This window comes from Drosophila nasuta, chromosome 2L, assembly GCF_023558535.2.
Source record: "Drosophila nasuta strain 15112-1781.00 chromosome 2L, ASM2355853v1, whole genome shotgun sequence".
Taxonomy (NCBI): domain Eukaryota; kingdom Metazoa; phylum Arthropoda; class Insecta; order Diptera; family Drosophilidae; genus Drosophila; species Drosophila nasuta.
Genome location: NC_083455.1, coordinates 14,912,669 through 14,925,526, shown reverse-complemented (window position 1 = coordinate 14,925,526; position 12,858 = coordinate 14,912,669). Strand labels below are relative to the sequence as shown.

General features: G+C 38.2%; 1 protein-coding gene and 1 long non-coding RNA gene across 2 annotated transcripts in view; one reads left to right on the top strand and one right to left on the bottom strand.

The window, feature by feature from the left end:
- The window catches only part of LOC132797724 (tyrosine-protein kinase Btk), a 47,681-nt gene that overhangs the window by 15,738 nt on the left and 19,085 nt on the right, over positions 1-12,858 (top strand). The window contains 3 exon segments of the mRNA XM_060809500.1: positions 5,523-5,618; positions 5,738-5,939; positions 6,082-6,228. Of these exon segments, the coding sequence (XP_060665483.1) occupies positions 5,523-5,618; positions 5,738-5,939; positions 6,082-6,228 (445 nt within the window).
- On the bottom strand, positions 3,320-5,524 carry LOC132797928 (uncharacterized). The gene is made up of 2 exons (XR_009633837.1): positions 4,074-5,524; positions 3,320-3,997 (listed from the first exon to the last, which is right to left on the bottom strand). It is a non-coding gene; the product is annotated as an uncharacterized LOC132797928 (long non-coding RNA).

The following is a 12,858-nucleotide window of genomic DNA, read 5'->3' as shown; positions in this document are numbered from 1 at the left end:
CTTTCATATACATATATAATAAAACGGTTCAGCATGAAGACCTTAGTTTGGAATTGTATATTAAAAGTTTTTTTTTTTTGGCAAATTCCATATTTTTAAATACTTTACATTCATTTTCCTATTCTCTTTTTCAATTATGTCTTTCTCTATACTTTTAATTGCTTTACAGTTTTGAATATATTGTTATTTTTGTCCCTATTGAAATCTTGAATCTTATCATTATTTTCTCGTATTTCTGTCTCCATCTTTGTTGTTGTTTGCCAACAATTGAATTGCATTTTGCACTTAATTATTTTCGCTTTCGCTCCATTCCATTCTTTGCCTACCTGTCGTCGCTTTGCTTTGACATTTCATTCAATTATGCGCAGGTGTTTCGAATCCCAGTCGCTCTTAGGTCTCTGGCCTTTTGTCTCAGTTGCAGTTCCTCTCTGTCTCAGTTTTTCCCAGTTTCAGTTCCAGTTCCAGTTTGAATCCTCAAGCAGCGTTAGGGTTACCTTTGGCAACGTTTCGTGTTTCAGGCTGTTGTCCTTTGGCGTATTGTGTTACTCTTAAGTATCCCTTTCCTTTGAGCGTTTGCCGCGGAAATTGCAGTGCAACTTTAAACGACAAAAGTGAAAAGGGTCCCAAATGTTTGGCAGCCTAAGCAACAGTCTACAAAAAGGACTCACAGCTGACTGCCAACGCTTCAAACTTAATTATAGACGAAGGACAATAAAAAAGAAGAAGGGTGTATTTATATTTTATTATGATGAACCCACATGATATTCTATTAGATATATTCTTACAATGTAATTTTTAGAATATGAAATTTTGAAAATACTTAAAAATGTATAAAAGGGTATATTTCTCTTTTTTTATGATAAATCTTAGAATTTGAAATTTCAAAAAAATTCTTTCAATATTACATCTTCTTTTTAGCTCTTCTTCTAATCATTGTTTAACAGATTGTTTGCATAACAATTTCAACACTTTGTAGGCCGTGTTTACGCCCCTCTTGACAGCCCTCTTTTTGGCCCTAGGGTGAAGGTCTTGTGTCTGCTGCAGGCTGCATTTAAATGCAGTTTGATTAATGTTGCATTAATTGACTTTCACTGCCTTTCGATTTCGTTGCGCCCCAAAAATACAAAAATGTATGTATTTAATTTTGTAGCGAGTGAGAGGTCTTCAGGTTACTAAACCCGGTTCCCAATTCCCTGCTTGCTATCTTTGCAGCTCTCTGTTGTCGGGTTCTTCTTCTTGCTCTTTATGCCGCTTAATTGCTGTCAATTTTGTGGCTGCGTTTCTCAATGTAAATCACAAGCAGCTGTGAGTTTAATGTACACGTTGATGTTGCCATTTGTTGTTGTTGTTGGCCTGGGGCAGCCCACTCGTTTGCCGTTTATTATTGCCACATGTCGCGTTTGCCAATTTGCAATACATGCAGCAGGGACGATACGTTGCATATGCTGAGCTATGAGTTCATTCACCCACTCGGCTAAAAGTTTTGTGCCATGATTCTCAACTATGCCACACACAGAACACACAGAGAGACAGACAGAGAGAGAGAGAGAGAAAGGGAGATAGAAGTTTGCCATCATTTTCATTCACATTTTCCATTTAGCATTTCCATTTCAATTGCTAGTTGCTGAGTTCTTCTCTAGCTCTGTAGCATTCTATTCAGTAAAAAGTATTACGACTATATGTTGAAAAGTGGCACGACATGGAAATCATGACATGCAGCACAGGAAGCATCAGAACCTTTGACGATGTTGCAACAGCAAACTGCCAACAAGCCAGGACAGCCGCCGCCGGATGTTGTCAATGTAATTGTGATGACTTTCCTTTAGCTTTTCTTGTCCATCACTCCCAACACTCACACTCACACTCCCACAATCACACTCTGCCCGACTGCCTGACTACTCATATGATTTTCTTTCTATTCATTTGCCAGCAGCAGCTGTCAAGCGGCAGAAAATAAGTTATTGGTAATAATAACTTGGTGATTGGAGACAAGTTTGAAACTTTCAGTATGGAAAGTTTTATTCTAAGTATTGCAAATACTAAAGAATAACCTTTTAATAGTGAATACGAGTATTTAGAGAAACAAACTTGAAAATTAAAGTATTCATCTACTAAAAAAGAACTTAAAAAGTGAACTTTGGTAGCCTCTGAATAAGTAAAGTTTTCATTTATTTAAAATCTTTAATCTTAATCTTTGGTATTAAATACTTAAAGAAATGTGGGTGAACTAGTAAGAAGTGGTATTTAATATTTAAAGCTTAATTTAGAAACATTAACAGCAAAGATTTTGGATAGTAAAATACTGAGGGATAATCTTTTTGAAATTAAAAACGAGTATTAAAAAAAATGTTTCTAAACTTAAAGAGTAAAGAGCTCTTTTGAAAAACTTAAGGGATGACCCAGAGAAATATTTCCAATTTTTATATATCAACATTTTTAACTAGTAAAATCAATCAATCTGTTGAATATTCAAAAAAAAAAAAAAAATAAAATAAAAAAAAATAAATAAAAATCATAAACGCTAGTTCATATTTTATAATTCTAAGAAAGCTTAATTTTGTCTAGTTCTCGTTTCTTATGAGATCGATTCTTACGTCTTCTTTGAACTTGAAATTAAAATTCTTAGAAAAATTTTAACTGCTTCTTTTTCGTATTTCTATATATTACTAAAGTCATAAATTATGGCATTCTTCTTGTAGGTTTCTGCCTATAATCATAATTCGTTAAGAATGCCAAAGCTTCAAAGTCTAGGAATTAATCTAGCATAATTGCTAGAAACTTTCCTTTGTTCCAGTTTTTTGTTTTCATGCGTGGATTTCTTCACGTCTTGCATGTGTTGGGCTTATCCACTTATTATTCAATTATGATGAAGATTTTAAAGCATGCCTTCATCTAATTTCTGGCATTATTTTCATCATTATTCTACAGTTGAGAGTGATCCAAAGTTCTTCTCTACTCTTCCGTTCTTTGGAACTTTTTCTCAAATTAGCGCCAATTGAATGTTCGTGCTCATGCTCACGAGTGTGTGTGTGTGTGTGAGAGTATGTGTTTGTGTGTATGTGTTCTCAAGTGCGTTTCAATTTCAATTTCAATTGCCTGTCAAGTTGATGCTTGGCTACTTGAAAACAAAATTTCCATTTCGTTTCGCTTTGCTTTGCTTTACGTTTTCTTCTATCCCTTCTCGCTTTATCGTGTTTCTCTTATTATATTTTTTTTGTTAGCTCTCCCACATGCTTTTTAGACTTTGTTTTGGCTTTTGCTTTGACTTGAGCTTAACCCAAATAATTGTTGACGTTTTATGTACAATTTTATGTTGTACTTGCAAGCCAAAAAGGAAGTTCCATTTTTTTTTTTTTTTCGTTGTTCTCCTCATCTTCATTATTTTCGTGCGAGTGTGTGTGCTTAGCCTCCCCCTTTGACCCCCGTAGCAGCCGTGACTTTTGCCGCTGCTCTAAAGTGTTTTTTCGTTTTCCTTTTTTTTTAAGACTGCCAACTAAAGCGTAGAAGGGTATGACAAGTTTGTAGCAACTGGAAAAAAAACTTGACTTTTAAGTTATGGTCAAACGATCAAATTTCAGACGGATGTTATGATTGTATTATAATTTAAGAACTTATTCAAGACATTGTATCGAGTATCTCGAAGTCGAGCACTCTCGAATGCAGCTTTTTTTTGTGTAGTACTTGCTTTAAAGATTTTTTCTTTCTTTTTTTAAAGATCTTTTTTTCTTATTTGAAATCGCTGCTTGTTTATTTGAGGTCTTTGTGTCAACTGTGTGTTGTTGTTGTTGTTGCACAAGTTTTTATTTTATGTTGTCGCTGTTGCTTCACTTTTGTTTAGATCTTTGTTTGTGTATATATTTTTTTTTGTTCAGGTTGCTGCGATAAGCCAAAAGGGGACACGACGTGCTTATCTCTCGCTTTTCACTGGATGACGCCACGCTGCGTGTGTTCCACAACAACAACAGCAAAACAACAACAAGATTAAGTCCAAGTGCGCCTAGTTCAAAACAGAGAAAGACAAAGGAAAAAAACAGTAAAGTGAACAAATGCTGCTCAAAGAAAAGCTAAATTACATTTTGGGCTTCCTGCGAAGTCGCCTGTCAAGTCAATTAGGCCAATTATGTTGACTTAATTGAGCTTGCAGCGCTGCAAAGTGTGCACAATTGTTACCCGGCTCCTCCTCGTCCTCCTCCTCCTCCTCCCCTTGCCAACTTTTACTGCCACACGTGCACAAATTACCCTTGCAACAACAAGGACAACGGCGTGGCAGCAGCCAGGATAGCACGTCGCTTTAAGTGACGCGATGTCGACGCCACATAGAATGCCTGACAACAAAAAATACAAAAAAAAAACCTCGAGTTGAGTTGCGGAAATTTTCGGTGGCATTTTATTATGCGACGCCTCTTTCCGATTTACTGCCAAGTTTTTTGTGGCAGCTTTATTATTCTGCACTCTTTTTTTGTAGTAATGTTCCCCGATTATAGGTTGATTTTGGCAAGGGTTGAGCTCTTGTTACAGGGGAAATTTCTTAGGGCTTCTCAAGTGCAATTTGTGACTTGAAGATTGTGACTTTAAAGATTAAGCGCACGCTGAACTCTTCTGTTCGTAAACGATTTGACGATGCAGTTATGTGAGGTTTATTGTAAATTTTTTTATAATGAATTGTAATTTGTGATTTGTAAAGAGCAAATAAAGCCTCACTATTTCGACTCTACACTTTTCTCTTACTAGTAAACGATTTACGATTTCATCTTTCAGTTAGGCTTTGTTGGTTTGTCGAAATTTGTTATTAGAAATGGTTATTTGCAATTTTAGAATTCGATTGCTTTTTAAAATTCATCCTACACTTTCCGTTTTTTCTAAACGCTTCATTATCTCATCTTGCAGTAAGTCTGGGTTTATCGTAATTTGATTTAATAAATTTCAATTTTAGAATTTGATTGTTGTTTCAAACTCTTGCCAAACTTTCTGATTTTCCTAAACGCTTACTTATTTCATCTTGAAGTAAGGCTAGGTTTATCGTAATTCGCTATAAATTTTAATTTTAGAATTTGATTCTTAATTCAAATTCTTGATTTCATCGTGAAGTTAGGCTACCTTCATCGTAAGTTGTTCTAATACATTTTTATTTGCTATTTTAGAACTCGATTGTTATTTCAAATTCTTCCTTAAACTCAAATTCTTCTTCATAAGCGCCTAATAATTTCATCTTGCAGTAAGGTTGAGTTGATCGTAATTGTAGTTTTGCTATTTTGGAATTTGATTGCTATTTTAAATTCTTGCCAAACTTTCTGATTTTCGTAAATGCTTTATTATTGGATCTTACTCTTGTCTTTATTGTAACATACCTTATAACCATATCATCCACATTGATATATTGACCAAGTTATTAAGTGCGCAAACATTTCTCTTGAGTTCTTTATTCTCGCTACTTTCGTAACCGTTGCTGCTTGCATATCTTTTAAGTGTTGTTAAGTGGCATCTTTTCACTAATCTCTGTGTCTGCTTCCTTTCTCTTTCAGCGACGTCGCGAACGTGGACGCATTAATCTGAAAGGCGTTCGCCTTGTGGAGGAGGCAACAGTCAACGGTGAGGGCGGTGATCCCTTTGCCCCGGATGTGAGTACTCCACCTTCCCCTGCTCCACCCTTCCACTTCCACACTCTCAGACTTCCTCTCGCCTTTATGACTCGTTTGATTTCGATTTCGATTTCGATTAATGTGAATGCAATTAACAGGGTTACCCGTTTCAAGTGGGCTACTGCGAGACACAGCAGCTGCAACAGCAACAAGCGGAGCAACAACAACAACAACAACAGTTGCTGTCGGGCAACGGAGTTGAGGGGCAACTGGTGGGAAGAGCGGTGCCACAATACACGCTCTACGTGATAGCCAACAGCGAGAAGGAGCGCAGCGATTGGATACGAGCCATAAGACAAGGTAAGTCACCTCGATAATGATAATGGTGATGATGATGATGATGACCCCAAAAAAAAAAGAAGTAAAGAGAAGATCCATCGCTTAACCTAAATTTACGTATTGATGCGAAAACTTTATTGATCTCCGTCTCTCTCTTTGTTAGTTTGCGAGGACAGCAATACACCGAAATCGTATCGCTATCATCCTGGTCTGTGGTCGGGCAAGAAGTGGAGCTGCTGCAAGGGATTAGCACGTGCCACCTTTGGATGTCGCGCCGCAACTCATTGGCGTGAGGCCAACAACAATCCAAGTAAGAACAACAATGTTGATGCCACTGGCAATGCCATAAAGCAAATCGCTAGTAATTTCTCGCCTTGCGTGAAGCCCTCTGAATTCAATTCCAATTGCAACTCCCTCTCCACCTCCAGCTCCCTTTCGCACTTCACCTGCTTCTCCTCGAGATCGTGTCCGTAATGGCGTTGGCGTGGCATAGTTGCAACTTCCTCTCTATGAAAATTCGTGTGTTCGTTTCGTGTACGATGTTTGATTTTGCAGTCCAGTTTTCTGTATTTTTAGTCTGGCAAATATATGTGTATAAAGGGGGGGGAAGACATTGACAGACCCGGCAGAGGGCAACCATGTGGCGAGATTGTAGATTTTGTTTTGTTTTCATTTGGCTTTCGCTTTGTTTTGTTTTCTTTTGTCTTGCCTTGCATTGCAACATGTGGCGATAAACTGATGTGGCAAGCATTCGCCATGCTTTAGGGAGAAGTTCAGTCTGTTTTCAATTTCATGCCCTGAGCTTTCACCTCACTGGCAATGGGGCTAAACGGGGAGTGAGTTGCAAGTTAGACATTCTTTTAGGTACGGTCGAAGCCTAATTGAGGCATCTTCTCAACACTGTCAGCTAATGATGGGCAATGTGAAAAGCAGCATTGGGAAGCTATCGCATTGCATGCAGAATCTTGTCATCACTGTGACCATGGTTAAAGATGCATTAGCTATTGCTACACAGAGAGAAAAAGGCACTTCATAAATTTAATAACCAGGGGTTGTTCCGCAATTTATTATTATTTATTACATATATTATTTTTCTGATAACAAAATTGCATCTTAATCTTATCACTATAAACAATTGGTACAAAAAGTTTTCTATGAAGGTCCGCTAGATGATTTCTTTTGAGTCATTTCTAAATAGAAACATTTGTTAAACAGCTTGCTGCATACTCCTCAAATGCTCTAAGAATATCAATAAAATATAATTGCAAAAATATATAAAAAAGATTAAATAAAAATATGAATCACCAACTTTTCGTCCAGCTTCTCTTATCATTTCAATTCGTGTTCTATCAACTTTTTCTCTCTGTGCCTTTGCTGCTCCTTCGACACAAAACTGTGTTTCTTTTCGCACATGTTTGCCATTCGCCAGTGCTTTTCATTCTTCCTGTCGCCTTGCGCAATTTGACACATTGTCTCGTCTCGGTTTTCCTCGTTGCAACTTGGGTAGCTGTTAATGAGCAGCAAAGCATCTGAAAGATGCGCAGATACTTTTGCACAACTTGGTGGCAATCGCTGCTTTGTGTGTGGCCGGAACAAACACCACAAAAGTCGTCGCCGGTTTGCCTTTGCTTTTGCTTTGCTTTTCTTTCGTTTTGTTTCGTTTCGTTTGTCTAATGCAACTTTGCCACCTGCCACCTGGAGTCCGATCTCTGTCCGTCAGTTTAAAGTTTAGCTTTGGGGGGTATCGACTGCTTGCGATTTCCAAGTATTATGACAGCAGCAAACAAAACAATCGAGCGTCAGCGACGCAGCTTTTAGATGAACTCATGATTCACACAACCTCCATAAACATTACTTATCTGCCTGCATCTGTTGTGTGTATGTTGTTTGTTCTCACAGATCTATCAAGATAGCCACGCTCTCTCTTACGCTGTACTTTGTGCCGAAAGAGTGTGTGTGCATATTAAAGGCAAAGTGATTTAGTGTAGAACTCTATGACAAAATAAAAACAGCGCCAAGATACGCATCGAATGCTGTCAACAATAAATATAAAAAAAACAACTCGAAGTATTTACCAAAAACAGTTATTTTATAATATGTTTAAACATTTTATTATAATGTTAAATTAATATGGTATTAATTATCATATTTTATGGTAAAGTTTAGACAGCAGTTTCAGTGATTATAACAATATCAAATTCTAGATATATAATACATTTATTTTGTATTGCAATCTCAATCAACTTTGTTGCATTTTACAAAACTGAGAACCCTTACAATACTTTCCATATATTAGTATACTTTTAAATTAATATGGTATTAACATGATTACTATATTTTATGGTAAAGTTTAGACGGAAGTATCAGTGTTTATAACAACATCAAATTCTACATATATAATAGATATTTTTTCTATTGCATTTCCTTAAATTAGAATCTCAATCAAATCTGGCTTTTATGTTGAATTTTAAACCCTATATGAGAACCCCTATACTTCTCATACTTATATTATTATACTGTTATATTAATATGGTATTAATTAACATATTTTATGGTAAAGTTTAGACAGCAGTTTCAGTGTTTATAACAACATCAAATTCTACATCTATAATAATATTTTCTATTGCATTTCCTTAAATTAGAACCTCAATCAACTCTGGCTTTTATGTTGAATTTTACAAATCTGAGAACCTTTAAAATACTTTTCAACTCTAGTATTATATTATTTGGAAAAATTCTACAAAACTAGTGCTTCCCACAGAAAATCAAACAACGTCAGCCATAAAGTAGAATTTTATGTACACATACCTCAGAAGATATTCCCTTTATGGAACTTGGGGGAGACTCCCCGTCAAGATACTTATCAGCACTTGTATCTGGATGACAATCTCCCACACTTGTGTATCTTTTTCGAGTATCTTGAGCCCTTTCACATAATTAGATTTTTGCGCTCATTTAACACATATTTCAGTTGGATAGTATAATTAACACAGAACATTTTCAACTCACGCAGACATTTCTTGTCCAATTATTGTCGCTTATCCTTTGTGTCCTTGGATACAAAAGACCCCTATATAAATATTATTATTCGACTAGAAGAAGACGACAACCAGCTGCTGCTGCTGCTGCTGCATTCATTGTCTGTCATACACTTAGGAGACAACTTTTCCCATTTCGTGCCGAGACAATTACTCGGCTTCCCCCTTGTCAAGTTGATTTCGATCAAGACAACATTTGTGTCATCAGATTAAATAGGAGGGCGACATGCAATCAGAGAGTTTTACCCTTAAATTTGTTTGCCACAGAACGAACATTCATCCAAATGGAGGCGTCACATTAAGTTGCCGTTAAGTCTGCGATTTCGGCAAGTCATTGCGATGCGATGCGATCGGATCTGTTTTGCGAAAAATCGGAACGCACATTAACTTCATTTATCAGCGCAGTGTTGAAGAACAAGGAAAGTGGCCTCGCTTGGTAGATTGGAGAAGGATGGACGATGGAAACTGGAGGCTGGGAGGTTGGACGCCCTCGGTTTTTGGGGCGCTGTCAGTTGCCGTTACAATAAATTAGCCTGTCAATGGGTTGCAATCTCTCGACGCCCGCGCACTCAGCACGAGGCTCCCGAATTATATTGTTGCATATGGAGTGTGCCTGGAACTTTTTTAGTTCCCTGCCAGTTGAGATTAATTATGGTTTCATCCTTGCCCCAGGGCTGTGCTCTTGTGTAAGTAGGGGGAGGGAGGGCGATGACGATGGCGACAGACTTTCGCTCGCTTTGGATGGTAATTAAAAAGTGACTACAGATATCAAGAGCTAGCTCGCTGAGTTTTACGATGCCGTTGCTCCACCCAGACTTTCCCCGCTCCTCCCCTTGCCACCCCACACACTTGTCAAGATTTATGCGCCTCGTTTTAAGTGCTTCGAAAATAGTTTCATGTCTGTGATTATTATCATCTGGTTTTATTTTTCTTTTTTCGACTTACAACACACACACGAAAAAGAAAACAAAGCTTGTCTCTAATCAAAGAACAAAGACGCACTTCTGGAGGTTTTCCACATATTAGGCTAAAAAGGGATCTCTGTTTGGTAGCAGCTTGCAGTTTTTCTGTTTGGTTTTTGGACACCCCCGCGGAGTTGTTGGAGAGTTGCCAGAGTTCCTTGAAGTGCTTTGCTGTGGAAACTGGTTTTTTCGGTTTCAGTTTTGGTTGTTGTTGTTGTTGCTGTTGCTGTTATTGTTAGTGTTGTATCCGAAAAGCCAGTTCGATATTTAAGAGCATCTGTGTCTGCGTCTTGGCCGAAAGAGCGAAATTGGTAACGTTCAAACTGGTTTTTGCCAGGCCAATTGTTGTGCCTGTTGCCTGCTCCTACTGCTGTGTGCGTGTGTGTGTGTCGAAAAAGTAAACAAAAATTGTGTCTAGTGTTGTGTCGCGGGGCACGTGCAATGAACTTGTTCAGGACTTGCTGGAGGATCTCTAGCATCTGCTTGCTAGTGGCAGAGAGGGAGGGGCAGTGACTGCTCTGATTAATATGCCTGTCCCTGTCTCGCCTAGTCGTCCCATTTGAAAGTCACAAATGATTGTAATTAGGCGCTTTTGTTGTTGCGTCTCCTTCAAAAAAAATAAAATAAAAGCGTCGGGTGATTGACCATGAAAAGAGCAAAGACAGATAGAGGAGGGAGGTGGAGTGGAGACTTAAAAATTGAGAGAGAGAGTATCCAAACATGCTTTTATGTGTGTGCCTTTTCATGCATCTTCGCCGCTACTGCTTCTTCTTCTCCTTCTTTAGTATGTTCTTCTCCTTCTCTGGCTGCCCTACCCACTCGCTTGCCTAAAGTTTTAGGCATCCCCCCCGTTTCCCCGCCTCTGCTCTCTTTCTCTCTCTCTCTCTTTCACGCAGTAAGAGCCTGCTCATGATTAATGATGCGTTTCTGTTGTGATTCGTTCTAAACGTGGGAAATCAGATTCAACAGCAGCAAGCAGCAGCAACTACAGCAGCCGCCGCTGGGCGTCGCTTTAAAGCTCTTGTTCTTGTTCTTACTCTTCTTGTTCTTGCTTCTGCTTCTTCTTGTTGTGCTTGTGCTTTCATTGCGTCTTCCTGGGGCTGCTGCTGCCACGCAATGCTTATTTTTGGTTTTGGCCTTTTACCAATTAATCTTGCGGCCATTTGACAACTGTTTAACGTTTTAATAATCAACGATGATGATTGTCTGGCTGTTTGAAATCACTCTTTATTATATTTTTGCTTCGCTTTGGGCCAGACGCTAATGTTTGTTATGCAAATTTGCGACTTGATTAGAACAAAAAGCCAACTAATTGCGTAAGAATGGATAGATGAAGCAGAATTTCACATTTGTACTCTCCTCCCATGAAGTTCTATTCATACTGTTGTTGTTGTTCAAATGCTTTCGTAATTGCGCCATATTATTGATATTAGCCGTCGTCATCTCTCCATCTTCGTTTGGCAGCCAGCCAAAAAAACAAATGCAGCGAATGTTTTGCTGCCTCCTTGCATTCTGTTTTTCTATCAAGCAACGCACTGCTAGCAGCCATTGCATAACTATGCAATGCCCTGCTTTTTGTAAACACCAATGCTATTGTTGCTTTGAAATACAATTACTACTTCAAATCGTTCTACCCAATTGAATTCATATTCAGAGGGTATTCAACGAAAACTTGCTTGGGGCCACTTCCTGCTAATGGCTCGCTGTGCAACTGGCAGCAAATTTAACAGCTTTAGAACTTTATTTGTCTCTCGGTATTGCATGCTTATTAACTTACTCTTCTTTCACCGTCTCGAACTCACACTAATGCGTTCTCTATTTCTTCTTGTTCTTCATTGCAGGTACGTATGCAAGTCTAACTCTAACTGTAACTGCAAGTGGGCATGGGTATGGGTAAGTGTAAGTGTGCTCATTGATTTGCTTAGGCTCCAACACACAACTAAATGAAACAACAGCAACAGCAAGATATCGCCACACAAATACGTGCTGTGTATGCACGCGTGTCCGTGTGTGTGTTTATGTGTGAGCATATCTCTATGTTAAACAGAAACTGCATTGCGTTCTTTCTTGTTGCTTTGATTGCTTTTGTTTATGTACTTTTTCCACCCATATGGCAGCCGTCAACTCAACTCCCAAAATGTTGTGTTCTCCCTCTCTCTCTCTCTCTCTGTAGCTCTCTCTATGTCTGTTTCTCGCTCCCCATTTAACTCAATGTCTTGCACTCTCCGAGAGAGCGACGACTGCACGCCCTCAACTTGTTTTTTGCTCCGTTCATACTCACCGACTATGTCTTCGTTCAGTTGCTTACGAGCCGTCTTTGAGTGCGCAACAGGCTTAAGTTAGAGCTGCGCGAGTTGTTTAAGTTTCACGTCTCTTCGTCGTTTTTAGTTTTGTCGCTTGTCGCGTGTGCCATTCAACAACAAATATTCGACAACTTGCTGCCGTCAATTTAAAAATCATTTCGTCGCGATTTTCACATTTCTTGGCGTCACAAGTCGCGTTTTTAATGCCATTTAGGCGAAAAGGCGAAAACAAAAAATATATATATTGTATACAAATAAAATAAAACAACGCCAAAGTCATGCAATGATAATTGTCAAATAACCAACCAGTCAAAGTTAATTGCATTTTGTTAATGAGCAAAACGTGGCGGCAACAAAATGTAAAAGCCAAAAAAAAATCGCCAGTAAAACACACAGCCCCAAAATTTATTATAATTAAATAAATCCTAGTGAAGTGTAACACAGCGTTTAAAAAAAATGTAAATATACAAAATAAATCAATGACGAATGCCATTATAAATCATTTGACGCGAAAGTTATTATTACATTTTATTGTAATCGTGTGTAATGCAACAAAAAGCAGAAATGAGCGCATCCGATTGCATTTCTAACAGTAAAAGTGGCTTATGTCACGCACACACACACACATACACACAGG